This window comes from Castor canadensis, chromosome 12 (genome assembly GCF_047511655.1).
Source record: "Castor canadensis chromosome 12, mCasCan1.hap1v2, whole genome shotgun sequence".
Classification (NCBI taxonomy): Eukaryota; Metazoa; Chordata; class Mammalia; order Rodentia; family Castoridae; genus Castor; species Castor canadensis.
This window is the reverse complement of record NC_133397.1, coordinates 34,322,958-34,341,644: the sequence shown is the minus strand read 5'-3', so window position 1 is coordinate 34,341,644 and position 18,687 is coordinate 34,322,958. Positions and strand designations below refer to the sequence as shown.

At 37.5% G+C, this 18,687-nt stretch overlaps 1 protein-coding gene across 12 annotated transcripts in view; it reads left to right on the top strand.

Annotated features, from left to right (window-relative positions):
* Slc8a1 (solute carrier family 8 member A1) overlaps nucleotides 1-13,630 on the top strand; it is a 358,556-nt gene extending 344,926 nt beyond the window's left edge. For all 12 annotated transcript variants that reach the window (XM_074049568.1, XM_074049564.1, XM_074049563.1 and 9 more), the window contains one exon: nucleotides 10,270-13,630. In XM_074049568.1, coding sequence (XP_073905669.1) covers nucleotides 10,270-10,646 — 377 coding nt within the window. In that variant the 3' untranslated portion in view covers nucleotides 10,647-13,630. The remainder of the gene's footprint in view (nucleotides 1-10,269) is intronic.
* Nucleotides 13,631-18,687: the final 5,057 nt, after the last annotated feature.

The following is an 18,687-nucleotide window of genomic DNA, read 5'->3' as shown; positions in this document are numbered from 1 at the left end:
TGAATATGCAAAGCAGTTTGGTGGGTTGAAATCAATAAAACATACTGGTGGTAAATAAAATATAATGTAGCTTTAACACAAAATACAACATTAAGGAGCCAACAGAAGTGGTTGGACATCGATATGACTCTCTTCACAGCTGGTCCTGGACAAACTTTCATAGTGGGTAAATCTGATAGGACTCTTGGTTCTCTTTGTGACCTGGACTCCAGGCCAGCTCCTGACAGCCAGGATATCTCCCCTCATCTCTAGCACTACCCCCTCCTCGCTCCCATACCTTTGAAAGGTACTTACTGTGTCCTTTGTATATCGTTCCCATCTAAGTATCTGCCTAGCATAAGCCCTGACTACTGACACATACAAAAGAACTAGAAGAAAGGCTGATCTCGATCCCTATTCCTTCCCAAATAGTCATTATTTTTTACTACATCATTTTTTACTATTTTTACTGAATATTTATTAGCCTTTTAGTAACGCAAGTAACAATGCATGCTCTTTGTAAATATGATAGGAAATATTAAGAAGCAGTAAAAAATAAATCATGTAATCTTATTACCCACTTGCATTCTTAAAACTATATTTCAAATTTTAAAATTCTGGAATATTTAAATAAAATGCACAAAAATGTAAACAGATATATACATCACATATTTCCCCACACTCTCGATGGACTGACACTGCACAGTCACATCACCTGCTTTCTCACTTAACTGTGCTGCCGACACTTTTCTTTGTTAGCATTCCCTTACATTATGACTTTAATAGTTGCACAATATTGTTATGTGAAGTTTAATTTATTTTATCAAAAATGTTAAGCAATTAATTTATAATTTTTCTCTAACATAAAAACTCTGCAGTGACTAATCCCTTACATAAACTTGTAAAACCATTTTTAAGTCCTCAGATGTAAAATTGCTGAGCTGGGCCAATAAATTTTAAGACTTTTGGTAGATGTATAGGCTTTTGTGCTTCACATAATTAATCTGTAGGAATGAGCTAATGAAGGGAATTCCACACCAAGCACAGCAAGGTGGGAGCCAAAATTTGTAAACTATCAGAAATTTTTTCCTTTCTTTTCCTTCTTTTTTTTTTTGTGGTACTGGGATTTGAATTCAGAGCTTCATGCTTGCCAGGCAGGCACTCTACCACTTGAACCACTCTGCCAGCCTTTGTCAGAACTTCTTAGAAGCCCCTCAAATGTCACTTGTCCTCAAGTGTCACCTGCTCCCCCACTTTCAGGTGCTGAATTAGGGTTATATGAGTATTAAGATGCTCTATTTGCTTATTTTCAAGTGTTTATGTTTATCTAAACTTATACTAAACAAAGCAACCCATTCAAAAGAGATTGTCCGTGTGGAATAAAGAACTGGGTAAATCTCCCTACTTCAAAGATGTCTTGAATGTAATGTCTAGTGGGACAGAGAGTCAAACAAACATAATCCAGCTGACAGGGAAGGTCATTCATAACCCACAAATACTACCTACAGGTTAGATTGAGGGGTTCTATTTTTTTTCTCCAAGTACAGTGTTTCTATCTGATCTTTCTCAGCCATCCCTAGCTCTGTCAACACATGAGGCACCCATGTCTTTGCCATCTCTTAAATAGAATTTGAAGAGAAGACAAATTTAGAAGAGTCAGGTGGGAGATGGATGTTCCGGAATACAGCAAATCATATTCTGCTTTGCTATAGAACAAGGCTTCCAATGCAAAGAGAGTTAAGAGAAAGAGGAAGATTATTGAGAAGGAAGGAGAAGCAAACTGAGATGCACTGCTCTCTGCAGGGCAGCCCTGTGCTGTGTCTGAGGCAAGATGTGAGTTTCAGCTGTATCATAACAAACCAGCTGACTTGGGAAAATGACAATTTATCTATGTATTTTAGTCCCAAATCTGCCTTTCTTTTTTTCTTTTTTGAAATTAGCCAAGTGGTGCTGGGCTAAATATTAACCACTTTTTGGCCCTAATAGACATGGTGTTATTAAAATAAAGTTTTATTGTAAAAATAATAGAATCATGATTGAAAGTTAGACATTTCAAAAACTTGGTGCTATTTTAAAATTAGTTGCACCCAAGCCCAATTTTATGTACTATAAAGTATAAATGTAATGCCAAGAACAGCCAGGGACTTAAGGAATAAAAAATTACTTTGATATCAATCACTGATCTCCATTCTATTCTAAAAGAATGAAGGGTCTTCTTTTTTAATCTGTTTCTGATCCATTTCAAAACAATATTTTGCTAAAGGAACCAGGCTAATGAACAATTTTATTCATTTTCTTTCAAATGGCCAGCTGTTTTAACATTGTGTAGTTATGGTTGGAGTTGAATATGAGGAAGGTTCTTGATATTTTCTTTGAACCCTTCATCCATTTTCACACTTAAGATATGCCAGTTGTCTTGTCTTTGTCATCACCCTATGGACTTGTGATTTAAGACTCTCAACTCCAGTTAGTGTCACAATCCTTTGGTCCAAATCCTAGCTTCACCCCTTACTGGCTATATAACTTTGGGCAAGTTTCTTGTATGCTTGGCTTTAATTTGCTCATCTATAAAATAGGAATAACAATAGTGCACAACTCATAGGATTTTTTTGTGTATTAAATGAGAATCCAGGTCTAGTGCCCAGCCTAGTAAGCCTCAATAAATGCTCTCCACTGTCTTTATCACTACCCATACTGTTGACTCCAATAATCCTACATAAAGCCCATTGACTTTACACCACCTAACTGAATGTAATCTTAATAGATTATATCATCACCATACCCCTTGTTATTATTAGAACAAAGAATTCTGAAAACATAATGATAGATAATATTTGTTTTGTACCTACTACCTTCCAAGCACCATGCTAAGCCTTTTTATATGACTTTTTAAAATTATTTTGACTATCAGGTCAAGGGAATTTATATTTTCCCTATTTTTAGATGGAGTATCAGAGGCTTATAGAGGTTACTCATCCTAGAATAACATAGTCAGTACATGACAAGTGAGAATAGGGCCAAATCTTCCTCCACAGCTTGAGCTCTTTGCTCCCATAACTATATACGTAGACCATAGTTAATAGCACCAGAATTTCTCAGAACACTAGTGGTTACCCACAGTACCACAGACCCAGGTGAGCAAATTAGCTACTTACCTTAGTCTCAGTTTGGTAAATATCTGCAGCTAGGCAGAACCAATTTAGAATAACATAGTCATCATCCAGCTACCTGTTTACCAGGTTTGACAAGAACCAGAAGACTTCTCGCTAATCAGTCAGTCACCCCTGTGTCCCTTTCTTGATCAGGCACACATGGAATGTCTACCACTTTTTATTTCTTGCAGTAAACAAGCAGGAGCCCCAAACTGAGGATAGCTAGGTTGCTGAGCACACATAATTTGCTTCACCCCAGAATCACATTAGTCCTGTTTCAAGAGCCAGCCAGACGAAAGACTGCTGCTTTTCTCCACACCTAGCAAGTTTGTTTGGAGCTTTTATCTGGGCCAGTGTGAGAAGTGGAGAGAATGACCAATGCATGGAATAAAATAATTCCCATCTCAAATAAACCATCAGAGTTCTTTGAAAGGTGAATGTTGATTTGATAGCACAGAATTAGAATCAGGGATTTTTAGCAAAATTTAGCAAACCCCTAAGAATGTAGGAGTGTGAACAAGGAAAGAGAATCTCAGATCTTCTTTTTGGCTTTTGTAAACATCTCACTGAGAAACAACTTTATTCTAGGTGTTAAGAGTAGAACATTGTCTTATTTTTTTACGGGAGGAGGGGGCAGTTTGGAAAGATCAACTGGCAGTATTGGTTTGTACTCATTCTCTTCTCCACCTTGGATTCCTTGAAAAAACTCCCATTATTTTTGTCTTTTAATTAGAATTAACCTCTTTTTTTGAACTTAAAATACAGCACAATTTCATATACATGATAGGAAAACTAAGCCAAACGGGTATCTTTGCAAAATGTACACATTCATGTTCACATATGAAAATGAAACAAAAAATGTCATTTAAAAAAAAAGTGGTTAGTTTTTGCTGATCTACATGTCCCATGAATCATGTCCTCATTAATCAAGTAGCGGTACCATCACCTTCCTTACATAAATGAAAAAACTAGGACTGAGAGTGGTTGGTGGATCCCAATCTGGTTGCAAAAGCTGTTAAATAATATTGATGCTGTGCCCCCATTCCAGAACAATTAAGCAGAAAGTCAGAGTGGAGCCAGCCAGGTAGATTTTCTAAGGTTGTCCTGATGTCCTGATTCTGATTTGCAGCATTCCACCAATGTGGGTCCTCTTGAGCTTACTCACCTCTATTTTTTTCTCTTCTAGAAATAGGTCATGTCACTCTCACCATTTATTTTTCATTCTCTTCAGGGAAAACTTTTATAAGTAGGAATTTTAAGTGTTTCCTCCTCCTTTTACAACTCTGCCCTAACTGGTCATTAATCAAACATCAGTAATTCCCTGATCTCCCAAACTTCACTTGGAAACCAATTAAGGATTCTTTTCACATAAATTAGTGAGATGAATGTGTGTGTGTGTGTGTGTGTGTGTGTGGTTTTCATATTTACTTATGTAAATAAATGTCATAATTCAGGACAAAAGACCCCCAGTGACAGTAGAATAATCAGCACATAAATAAAATATTTCTGTTTAAATTCTAAAAAGAGTTAGACAAAGGGAAGAAAGAATGAGAGAGGAGCAAAAGCACTGTTTAAGCAATAAAGCCTGTATTAAAGTACTACCAAAAAAACAAGGGCCTATAACAGAAGATCTCTAATGTCTTTTTATGACTTAGGTTTTATGAAACTTTCCAAATTATTTCTTACTTCCAAATTATTTCCAAATTTTCCAAAATATTTCTTATTTTTAAGAATAATTCACAGTCACATTTTTAAATGCATAAGATTGTATAGTATGTCTTCTTAAAGGGTAGGAGAGTTCCCCAAAAGTTAGAAATCATCAAGACAAGCGAGAATCTCCTACATGTATGGATTCTCTGGCTCTGTTATATCATAAAAATATCTATAGTACTGATCACTCGTTAAGTGCTAGGGTCTATTCTAGCTTCTGTTCATGTTAATTCATTCCCTTCAATCACTATGAAATAGATAAGCTTCCTACATTGTCTCCTCTAAGTATAGAAGCCAGAATCTAACTAATTTAGACAAATTTCTCCCCTTCCTTTGCCTTTTGGTGTAGCTGTGTTGAAATAGGCTTAAAAATAAGTAAGTAAAAAGCACATAGCATAACTCAGAGTGAGAGGAGTTAAGTTTAGGCAGCCCCAGCACCTCCTCCAGGACCACCCAAGTTGTTTATGAGCAAAGTGACCACCATATCTGGAGCATCAATGTTTCCAAGGGAAACCAGCTGCTCCAGACTTCTCTTGATGAGCCAATTCCCAAAACTCACCATTCTTCCCACCAGAGCCTCAAACTGTGGGTACTTGGAACAATTCCTCCCATTTTTACCTCTTAGAATTGCAGTCTCTAACTTTGGTATAAACAAGACACTTGTTAAAAGGCATATTTCTGACTCCCTTCCCCAGAGCATCCAATTAAGAAGGGAGCCCCAAATCTACATTAAAAAAAAAAAAAAAGCTCTCCACATATTTCTGGTGCTGAAGTGTACAAACATTATTGACATTAAACAGCCTTATATACCATGGCTTCCAGCATGAAAATGGATGATTATGCAAGTCAGTTGAAGTAAATTTTGCCACCATTTCTTACCAATGTTTGAAGGTAGAAGTCTTTGCTGTGTGGATTGCTTTCATCAATATGACACAGTGATCAAACTGGAAAAACCTTCAGCTCTTCAAGTCTTTCTTCCTAGGATTTCCAAATATATCTAGCAAAGAAGAGTGGTCATGTACAAAGTCATACAGAAAGCACCAGAAGCATATACACAAATGTATTAGTTGGTATATTCTGTGGATCACCCAAACAGTAAAGTCTTAAAGATCTAAATTCTTCATCTTAGATCAAGAAACTGGAACCTTAAAAAAAAAAGGGTTCTGCCCCAAAACATACAGATAGTTGGAAAGCTGATGTTCTTTCACCTCTGTGGAAGTTGATCCTGGGCTGTGTCCTGAATTGTCAGTAATTCATGGGTGCTATGGAGAAGCAACCATGTGTCCAACACCAGGCTGGACGAGTTAAAAATCACTGCCAGGGTCAGTTCCTGCTCACACATCATTTCAGATTTGTGGTCCCCAAAGTATTCTAAGAGTCAAGAGTAAGAAGAACCATCTAGGGAAACCCTTGCTTTAAATAAACCCTGCAACATAGTAAGAATAATAACCCTTCTTGCAGAAGATATGTTTAAGATTTAGTCAATATATAGTATAAAGTTTGAACAGTAAAGATGAAAAATAATTACTGGAGGAAAGGAGAGGTTGTTACTCTTGAATATTGACCAGATGACTTGGCCAAAGTTATATACAGTGAATTTGAAAGAGGTATGAAGAGAACACCTGTGTCCTAAATTTGTGATATACAACATAATTTCAGCCATGCTGCCTCCCAAACAAATCTTCCCTCTTATTGATTTATAGTCACATGTTCCAAGAAAATGGGATCAAAAGTCTGAAAGTGTACGACTAATCTAAATTTTATTAGAATTCAAGGTGGGAGTTAAAAGTATGAAAGACAATTAGAAGCCTGGCTTAGGGTGCATATGTAGGAAACACATGTATACAATTGTCAACACGTCTTAATGAATGCGAGTCACATTGGAAATCTGATTCCAATAGTTTTGTATTTAATGAGCCAAGATCTGAATAGGATTATATCCTCTCTGAGAACAAAGCAGTAGTTATTTCTTGGACTTTACTTAGGGGAACAGCATTTGCATTGTTCAATCACAGGCAAGTTACAGGCCTGGTGTTCAGGATAGGACTTGAAAGCACCTAACATATGCTATGTGATGTGCTGCTCTATGTACTAAGCAGCAAAGCAGCAATAGAAGGTAATTTGGGAGGAATCCATCACACTTCATTTGGAAACCAGAGTTATAGCTAATGGAGCTGAGGTTAACGGCTTATATTTGCATGTGTTCCTACATTTTTTTTTTTACGTAGCTTTTGCACTGAAAATAAAAATAGACATAATACCTGATTCATAACTCAGGTAAATAAAACTTACCACATTCAAAGAGGCCCAGAACATGTTTTATTTATGTGACAAGCTAGTCACCTGGGCTCCTAATTTTTAGTGACTCCAGAGAATGGCCTTTGGAAATAGGCACCTAATGTTACAAGTAAGGATTTTCATGTAATAGTCACATAAATGGGCTGTTGAAAAGATACAGAAGAGAAGAAATTGCTGCAGACCTGGTATGCTCTCCATTTCATCCACTGATTTGGATGTTCAAGGCCCCTGGAAGTAGTAATCTTTGTCTTTATACATCCCTTTTTTCTGGGGCAGAGGCAGAGGTTGCCGTTTGGAAAGTAACTGGGTTATAAGTGGAGAAAGGGCACTCAGGAAGTACATTGTGTGCCATGACCATGGGCCAGGGGCAGTATACAGGTTTGTGCTATGGAAGAGTCAGGTAACTTGTCCCTGCAGCAGGAGGAGGAAATCTCCCTTCCCCACCAGCTGCCCCACCTAATGTGCCATCTGCACCAGCAGCCAGTGCTAGCAGCCACTTCACCTCAGAACGGTGCCTCAGGTGTTCCTCACAGCAGCAGAGCAATAAATTTCTTTCTCTGCCTTGGTCTCTTGTTCCTTTGCTCTGCTGCCTGTCCTTGAAGAAGAAAAGCAAAATGACTTCATTTTTTGTGAGGCTGCTGCTGCAGCAGAACCTAATAACTCTTAATAATGAAATGCAAGTGTCCATTAAGATTCGTCTGGCTTTGCTCTTACTCACCAGTCTCTGTGACAATCCTGATTGGGCTGCAATGTGTGATCATTGATGCACAAAGCAGTACAGATTTGGGAGGTTAGATTAGCAAACTGCCTATACCTTCTTCAGTCTTTGCTCGCCCCCTCCCCCCACTACCCCCACAGGAAAAAAGCCATTTGATGAGAACCTGCTTCAAAGTTCCTGAGTGAATGGAGAAAAGAAATTTTTAGCCTTTCTGGGAAAGGCAATGTGGTGTCAACTGAGAATAGTCTCTGCAATCAAACAGAAAATTCTCATTCTGCTGACCAATACCCTGAACTAATGCAAAATATCACAATGTCAGTTTCCAAAATTATAAAAAGGTAAACATCTAGTTCACAAGGACTGTGAAACAGCTGAATGAGAATGTACGTGTAACTTGTGTAGCACAGTGCCTGACATGAAATAAGCAATATTTGCTTTCATTTCTTTCTTTTGTTCTTTTTTCTTGGTGGTATTGGGGTTTGAACTCACAGCCTTGTGCTTGCTATGCAGGTGTTCCTATACTTGAACCACACCTCCAGTCCTTATTTGGCTGAATGTAGTAAAAATATTATGTACTCGTGTATGAAAATGGAAAAATGAGACCTGCTGAAACTAATCTAAGAAGAGTGGGGAGGAGGGATAAAGAATGATGGGGGGGTTGAATTTAACTAAGCTATATTGTAGGCACTTTTGTAAATGTCACCCCCACTACAACAATAATATAATTTAAAAGAAGAAGAAAAGAAAGAGAAACAAAATCTGCCACCGATCACACAGACTGATCAGAATCAATGAGACAGGTCTTCCAGGCTGACCAACTCCCTTTCAGAAAGTATGTGATACCGCAGGTGCACTCGCTCTGATCAGCCTGAATAACCTTCTTACCCATCATAAAGCAGAGAATCTACTGGCTGGTATAAACTTGTATGCTTTGTGTATTGTACCCATTGGAGGTTTAGAGAGTAAGGATGGTGGCAACAGAATAGCAGAGGAGAGAAATTAACCCAAGTATTACATGAACTACCTTCCTGCTCAGAGCATCCTAGGGTCTCAGGAAGACCAGAGGAGATGATAGAGCACCTTGTAGTCCTATACTGGCTTTGTAAATATGAGTTCCATTTGACCATTTTTAACATCTACAAGCCCATTGTGCAAGGTAGTTTGCAAAGATAACTGGAAAGACTTTGCTGTCAAAAACTAGGCATCATATAAACAAGAAATTGAGCATCTTTCAAGTTCTGTGTACTTAATAAACAGAACTATTTCAAATCTCATCCTAACTTTTAAATGAATCCAAACCACTCTATTTACATTGTCTTTCCAAAACAACCCAAGAGCTACTCTTACCAAGAAGCATGAAAAGCATTTTATGTAGAACATTTCAACTTAACAACAGCAGGTAATGCTATCCCCAATTCATGGATTAGGAATTGAGGCCCAGTCAGTTGTAAAGACAGCATTTGAAATCTCTGTGCTCTACTTGTCAAGAAGTATAAGTTAGTGTTGTTATACCCCCCTGTGGTGAACCATGACTTTTCCATCCTCACAAGACACATTCAGGATTATTGGTAAACAAATAGCTTTGAGGAGAGTCATTGATACCTGTGGCACAGGGAAAGGCAAGACAGCACAATGGGCAAGTAGAAGCCTTGAAGACAGGCGGCTGGAACTCAAGCCCTACTGTGGCTTCCTCCAAGCTGTGTGATGTTGTACCCACAATTTATCATCTCAAGCCTAGTTTTCTCACCTCATAGATTCATCATCTCAATCAATGTGGTAATGTAGGAGAACCAGCTTTCATATTAGTAAGGCTCTAGGTAAAGGTCAGCTGTTTAATATATAGAGTCTGATTCTTTTCAAAGATGCTGTATCTATTGACTTGTGCTTGAATTGTTAGAAATCTCCCCTGACACTTTAATTTTCTCATCTAGAAACAAGAGCTGCTGATACAGCATCTTTTAGTAATGGCTTCAAGCTGCTCTTTTCAACCTACAGTGACCTAGAATCTTTTGAGCTGTTGTTAAAAAGATTCCTGGACCCCAAGGATTATGACCTGGCACAGCTGGATGGATCCTTGTAATAGGCAGTCTTTACGAGGGTCCCACTGGATTCTGACGTAGCAGGGCTGTGATTACTGTCTGAAAAATGCTACCCTGCTAGCTCAGCATACAAAGAAGCTGACTAACATCACTCTCTCTGGAACACAACTAGCACCAATCTCTTGGCGTCTAATAGATAGATCCTGTTCTTTTGACCATATTATTGACTCAAAGGAACATGGAAGGCCACGCTGGGTCACTGGTTTATATCCAGGGTTTCATTCTACACTACACACCTGAAGCTCCCAGCACTCCATGAATACCTTTAGAAGGTTAATTGAATATTATTACCTTGTTTCTTCTTTCTCTGCAGACACATTTGCAAGCAAAGTGGCAGCCACCCAGGATCAGTATGCAGACGCATCCATAGGTAATGTCACCGGCAGCAACGCGGTGAATGTCTTCTTGGGAATCGGTGTGGCCTGGTCCATCGCTGCCATCTACCACGCAGCCAATGGGGAACAGTTCAAAGTGTCCCCTGGCACGCTTGCTTTCTCTGTCACTCTCTTCACCATTTTTGCTTTCATCAACGTGGGGGTGCTGCTGTATCGGCGGAGGCCAGAAATCGGAGGTGAGCTGGGTGGGCCCCGGACTGCCAAGCTCCTCACATCCTGCCTCTTTGTGCTCCTGTGGCTCTTGTACATTTTCTTCTCCTCTCTGGAGGCCTACTGCCACATAAAAGGCTTCTAAAGGAACAATCAGATATAGTAAATTTATATATATACATATATATACATAAAAATTATGTACAATGAACAGAGGAAACTGGCATTCGTCATGTTCACTTACCTGCTGAGGGAATCCAGCTTCAAGAGCGTACTCTGTACTGGGGCTGAGGTCAGAAACCATCACGTCCCATTCCCAGGGCATCGTCATCCTGTTGAACAAGGCATGGAGACAGGGCCACCCTGCAGCTCAGCCTAGAAGGCTGAACTCTCTCCAGGTTCATAAATGGCTAAGGCTTTTTGTTCCCTTGTTTTTTACTTTGTTTTCAGTGGGATTGGGGAGGTAGCTTGTATTTGACTTTTATTTTTGTTTTGTTTTGCTTTGTTTTGCTGAGAGGGTCAGAGGTTTTGTTTCTCTTTCTGGGACTTATCCAAAGGTAAATATGCTTGGGGTAAAAAAAAAAATGATATTATTAAGATTTTCCTCCCCTCCTCCAAACACTTTAAAAGTTACTTTGAATTAAAAAGGATCTGGGCATGGAAGAAGAAAGAAGCACTCATCACTTTATTACCAAATTTCATGCTTATCTCTGGAAAGCAAACAGGTGAAGCTGGCTCCAGAAGAAGTCTGAGAGCTGGAATGGAACCAGAAAGTGATGGTTCTAGAGTCTGCTGATATTTAAGAATATGGTGCCTGGCACACTTGTTCAACAGGTACAGGGATAATGTGCCTAGATTCCCAGGAACATGTAAACCCCTTTTTGTCTTATCTCTTTAGCTCTAGTCTGTGATTAGCAAGACCCTTATTCATTCCAGCCCAGCTAACTTCCCAGTGTCCCATTCCCACCCTCCTCCTGCCCACCCCACCTCCATGCAAACAGGAAAGATAATCCCATTCAAAAAAAAACATCATCCTTTTCCATTTGCATCAATATGTGTCCCGGTCCCATGTTGCTGTTGCCTGGGATTGTCCATCAGTTTTATTTTCAAAGGCATCCATGGCTTTCACAATCTTGTTTCCAGTCATGACTGAACATTTGCTCCTACTTCATGTGCCTGTTGGGAATGTTGTTGTGATACCCGTTACACAGTGCATGGATGAAAAACAAATAAAACAAAAAAGTGTATCTGTATATAGTAGAGTATAGCAAATACTGTTCTCCCATTCAGCAGTGTTGATTGGATAGTGAAGACATAAGTGAGTTTTCTTTTCACATGAGTTGTTATGTTTGTGTTGTTACTGATTTTGGTTATTACTAGGGGAAAAACAGAAGAAGAAAATGGCTTATTGTTCATGAATCTGCACATTCATTTCCAAGAAGCAATAACTGTCATATGGGGAGAAGATATTGAGAGGATAGCAGGCAAACTACAAAGATCTCCATGGGATATTAGCCATGTGGAACACATCAGAGGGCCCTAAGAATCACACAATAATTCAGGAAGGCCAAAGAGAAAGGTGCTGGAGAAAAGATGTGTTAGATGTGCCTGGACTTTCAGAGCCACCATTTTCACACCATCCCCTCCCCAGAGTATTTATTGCACATCTGCTCTGTCTGGCACAGATGATAGATAGTGCTGGTATGTTCGTTTTATTTTTTTTAATGTAAAAAGTTATTTTGAGCTCTGTTTCTTTCACCATCCAGTCCAGAGTCTTCTGAATTTATCAGCCCTTCCTGAGTAGGAAAGAAGCCAATGTGACCAATGGGCCTTTAAAAGTATGTCTCCTCTACGTATGACTAAAAAGAAGGCAATTCAATAAGATTAGTCCCTCCCTGAAGGATTGCACAAGGCAGTTTAACCCTTTAAAAGGAATGGCTCTTTCTATTTTAAAATACCAAAGAGCATGAATAACCAACATTCCAAAGTAGCAATTCCACTAATGAGGAAAAATGGAATGACTTTGCTCATCTCTCAGACTTCTAGGTCTCTAAGGAATCCCAGGGTGGAGGCATTTCTGGCCCTCTGTATTGATTCAAAGATAACTTCAGAGATAAATGCTATTGAGATTTATTTTTTCTTTGCCACTCAGTAATCATGACCAGTCTTCATGTAATAAATATTTGATGATCAAGTGAACAATTAAATTTGCTGGTTGCCCATTCAATACGCCAGGTAGTATGCATGCTACCTCCTAGTGACTGAACCATGGTTCAGACAGCCCAGATTCCTATCCTATGGGAGCTATATAGTGATGTGATTGCTATGTTCATGAGTTAACACAGCCATATTCAAACAGTTTTATCTTACAAGGAAAAACACAATTATGAAACTCTTTCAACATCAACACACTAAAACTATAAAAATACAATTGCCTAAATACCCAAGATTTTCTATAAGAGAACGTAAGAGTTAGATTTGGAAAAGCACCCTCTTTATCCTTGGCCCACTTGCAAAAACACACATTTCTCACTTTAAACCAAGAAGGCAATCATGTTGGTGATCTAGATAACTGAGAAGACCCATTCAATCCAAGTTTTATGTTTGTGGTAACAGTACTTTTCTGTGACCCACTCCTGACCTATCACAGTCCCCAACACTGGTGACTTCTTTAGAGACACATTCTAACCCATCCTTTTTTGAGATTTAGGAAAATGAAAAGTTAGCCTAGAAACACCAAGTAAATATAGTTAAAGGACATAAGTTGTTGAAATATTAGAAAGATCTTGCACTCATTTTTTAGCCATATTTGAAATGTCAATGATCCTGTAGTGAATTTTCACGGAGGAGTTTAAGAAATTCTTGCTGTTGGTCAATTTCATTTTCAAAGCTTTTTGTTTTGTTCGCCTTTTCAATTGTCATGCCATAGGGAAAATATGATTCTAGTTGTTCAGGGGTGTTATTAATTATTATAGTTGTGTAAAATTATTTCATTTTATTTGTTTGATTATTTTATTTTGTGTGTATTGTGCACAGCTTTAGGGGGAAGTGCACTAATTGTGCTGTTCCTTATAAATGGTACACATTATTGACACAGAAAAATAAAGTTTCTAATTGTTTCTGATTTAATCACTAGCGATACAGCATATTCTGTACTATGGAATGTTTTCTCTCTTCTCATTGTCATCTACTTCTTTTTTTTTGTTTTGTTTTCATGTTTTGAAGAAATAAAGACCAAAAAGGCATTATTGTGCAATTTGGTATCCTCATCCAAATGAAAGAAAGTAGACACCCAGTGTTCAAACTCCTGCAAATGCCAGACCTTTGGTCATGCAGTGTTTTCTTTTTAATCCCAAGAGAGCACAGAGTCAGAATATTTGTCTGTCCTTCAATGCCCTGATTAATGGACATGCCACTAATTTTTTTGCACCCTTTAGTACAATCCTGTCTTCATTCTTTCTGCATCCAAGAGGATGAACTTGTATACAGTTACACGTCAAGCAACATTTTATCATGCAATGCTATTTTATCAAATCATTCAATCCAAATTAAGCTGATCATTAGAAATATAGTTACTTCCCAAGGGACACTTAAGTAAATTGCTCTTTTATGCTACATTCTTTTTGATTCTCAGTAGAATTTCTGCCTTGTCTTAACAATTTCTGACTGCCTAAATTATATGTTATTGAATTCATATCTCGTACAATCAAAATAGCATAGGTAGAGGTGATACCAGAAATGAAATTTACTGTAAAGGATAAGTCTGTGCACTAGGTACATGTAAATGATACTTTATTCATCTGAATCTCTTTCAGTTCTTCCACTGAACTCCTCATTGTTTCATTATATGGTTATGTGTGAAGGAAATAAGGTCTGATTCAAATTTTTCTTGAATTAAACTGTGGATATGCCTGCAGTGTACCAATCTTTGGTTTAACTCAAAATTAGCAGCCAGTATTTATTTCGTAAGCAAAGAGCAAAATGACTAGTTCAATGCCCAGAGCACCTCTCACATTTAACCCTTCAGAAGACTCCGTGACTCAATGAGTCTCAACTTCTTATGAGCAAATGTTAATTTATTCAAAGATTCTGATTTAGTCCTTCCACCAGTGAAGATTTTATAGGATTTTGCTTTCTGTAGTTTTGTTGTTCCTTTGTAAATATAAAATTAAAATATAAAATATGCTGCTTGAAACAAACCTGCAGAGATTGGTATGTGACTGTCCTGTAATGCAGCACCCTCTCCCTGCCACTCTGCCTTTTCCACACTAGACTTATCCATTGGTGATTTCACAGCTCAAGGCCGAATAAAGTGAGATTGTTCAGCACACATCTGAGAGCTTTGTAGAAGAAATTAGAAATTTTTCTCTGATAGACAATGAAGCCCTCCATTTTCTAACAGTGACAAAACTTCCCCTTTTCAATAATAACATCTGCCCCATTAAGACTTCTTTCAGTGTTTCTGGGCTAGACTGTAATCTCTCTTGATTTTGATTTTCTATCTCTGATTTTGGACAGCTCTATCCAGAGCAAGTCATGAGTGTAATTTCATGACTTCAAGAACATTTCATGGTTGACAGTGTACAATACTGAAACTCATCCTGACTTAGAACTGGCATTCAGCTTTCATTTTAATAATCGTTTAACTTGGCCAAGGCATTTCTAGCTGTTGGTAAACTTGAGCAAAGATCAATATGAATTTCAATTGGTAAAAAAGTGTATTATGCAAAAGAGACACATACAAAATCATATTTGTCATACAGAGAAAGACACATGCTGCTATGAATGGATTTTTGTTAATGCATTGGATTTCTGCTGTTCTTTTCTAGCATTATGTACTTATCACTTCTTGTCATATTCATTGTCTTCATATCACCAGCACATTTCAAATGTCAGGCGTCCTGATGGCATTCTACCTTGAAGGATATCATGGAGAGGGTAAACAACTGAAATAGTCAGGTATTTCATTTTTTAAAGCTTAATCAGGCTGTGACTAATCATCTCCCAAAGTGGAGAATGTCCTCTCTGTAGAAGAAGCAACCACTGAGAAGTGGGACTCTCAAAGCAGTGTTTCAGCTTTCCAGCTCACAAGAAATGGTAAGTATTCCACTTTCTGTGACTTTTCCTCAACCTGTCTAGACATCCAGAAAGATGCACTCAGAGTGCACTCAGAGGACTCAAAGGTCCTCTGATTTGATCTTCTAACGGGCATCTAAATCAATGGTCATGTAAATCTTTGTTTACTTTGATTTATTTATTTTTAAGAAAGAACATTACTTCATAATTTTATCTTTCTTTTCCCTGTTGTCAAACTTCATAGCTCTTCTATTGGTCACTCACATTAAATTCAATTGCCTCAGTGATGCTTATGTGGAAAAGGTGCATGCTAAAAGTGATTGTTCATGGCATGTTTTTCTGAAAGTGAAGCCGATTTCCCAGACTTTCCAAATGGAAAAAACAATTCTATTAAATAACCAAATATGCAACCACTTTTCAAGATATTTGACCTAAAAAACAAAGAATAAACTAGCCCGGCACCGCTGTCTCATACCTGTAATTTTAGCTACTCAGAAGGCAGAGATCAGGAGGATCGTGGTTCACAGTCAGTCTGAGCAAATAGTTTGTGAAACCCTATATCAAAAAGAAAGAGATGGTGGAGTGGCTCAAGGCGTAGGCCCTGAGTTCAAGCCCCAGTACCTCAAAGCAGAAAAAGAAAACTAAATTGAAGATAAAAGTGATATGATCCAGATGGCTAGTTTTGAGAAAAATAACATTCTTTCTGGCTACCATTCTTTATTTTTCAATATTCATTATTAATATTTGAAAAATACTCCAAGGAAGATATATTGAAAGATTCTGCATTGCAATAATGCTCACATAATTGAGTCATATGGCTAAAATAATGATATGAGTGAGAATTATCTATTTTGTTGACAAGATTATATTTTAAAAGTGAGAGCATTTGGCACAAAGAATATGTGTTAAGTAGGATTTCATCACATATTATCCTTGTGTAAGATACTTGAAATGTAATTATTTAAGTAAACAGATTCCCAGTCTCCAGAGACAACTGTACAATTTAAACTTATATTCTTGGGTTTTATATAAAAATTGAAGCTGAGCATAATTTTTTACTTTGATGACCAAAGAAAAGTATGCTTTTGGTGCACTTTCCATATCATTGGGTTATTTAGTAGAATACACTGGACCTGTAAAAATAGCCCATAAAAATGCTTTCAGCAATTTCCTTCCCTTCCTCCATTTTTTAAGCCAACTGAAAATTTGACAACTTAATACTTCCATTTATAAAAGGATGACTCCATTTCTATATTGTCACTTACATTTCAGAATTAATTTTGATAGTTAAATAATTAATACATCAGATGGGCTATTGGGCTTGAGTTTATCTCAAATAAACCCCAAGGCCCAGATAGATCTATCAGTGGTTAGGTGCTCCTGCCACACAGCAAATATAAGGGTTACTTTCAACCTTCTTTTTACCATTTCAACCAGTGCAAAAATAAATAAAAACATTTGGAATGCTCACTAGAAGATTATTTCTTAGAGAACTAGACATTGTTTTGATGTCCCATCTCTGCTAAATCATACATCAAAAACAAAAATCTATTCTGTTTGTGGAATAACCTGAGCTGCATTTTGTATGCTTAAAATTTCCAAAAAGTTCATGGCAGGTTACTTTCCTTTTTTATGAGATCTCTTCTAAAAATGGAAAAAGGTGGAGAGGCATAGAAGGAAACACATTCTTGATTATTTTCTTTTTCAGCTAAAGATATAAATTCAAAGTTGCTTGAAAACTGATAATTACATCTATTCTTCCTAAAACAAACGTAAAAGACAGAAATTTAATTTTTTCTTTGATTTTGCAAGCATTTCTGATAGAAAGTCTTTAGGTTTGATTAGAGTCCCTTCTACATTTTGGGAGGAGGTATTAAAAACAGCTCTTGAAAAAATAAAATTCTGGTCAAGGTCAAAATCTGGAAGTCAATAAGATGAATTATATATTTCTCCTTGAAACATAGCACTGAACAGGCAGGCAACTATGCATCAGTTGGCATTTTCTAAAAATGTCTTTTGGCTTGTTGGGAGAAATGGAATAGGGGTACCACTCAGTCTTACCTCTGATACTTTATCACCTCCTACCATGTAGACCCTCAATAACTGTTTAGCTTAGACATTGTCAACTGAACCAGCTCCTAACTTGCATAAATATGGATTGTCTTGACTCTAGCATTCTCCCTCTAAGGTTCTACTAACAAGCAAACTAGCCCTCTCAACCAATTGGTCATAGGATTTCTCCAAGGTGTCCGACAGGGTAAGGAGTGGAGTTGTAGGGATAGTAATATTGATGCCAAGTCTTTGGAACTTATTTAAACATCATTACATATTGAACCCTATTTGGGACATCTACCCTTAGAAATAGTGGATATTTGATTTATGGCTATTTCATCAACAGAACTTTTGTGGCATCGAATCTAAGCAACGGATAATAGTACATAAAAACTGAAAATTGTTTCTTAGCTACAACTGCTACTATTAAATTTGCAAGTTAGTTTTGTCTTCGGGGTTTCTTCAAAAACTCTGAAAACAGAATTTCTTATAAGTAATTTTATTGGAAATTTGATACTCCATACTTGAAATCCTCTTTGAGACAAGATGATGCTAAAGTAAGTGCATGCTAAAAGCTTAAAAATTCCTGATATGCTCTGATTGCTCTCACAAATTCTGCATAGCTTACTTTTTTTTTTTTAGTAGATGGGCACCTTCCTCATCAAAATGGATTAGGAATTTTTCCAATAACTGGTTACATGTTGAAAAATGAATCTAGCTCCCAAAGAAGCTGTGAGCAATTGGTTACAGCAATGGCTCCTCTTTGATGCTCCCCTTTCTCCACTTCTGACACAAGCACATTCATTAGAAACAAGAAGACATGGTGAGAGAAAAGTCAAAAGATGTCTTTCTTTCAAAATTTAGTTCTCACCATAAGAATTTTGTTTGAATTTTTAAACTTTAAGCAATAACAACAAAAACTAGTAGGGATTGTTTAAATGCCTGATCTGAAGCAAAGAATGCATTTTTGCAAAGCTATTCAGAAAATATATGTTAATTATTGAGACACAGAATTTAGTACCTCATCGCACCACCTCTCCTAACCCATTCTCAATGGC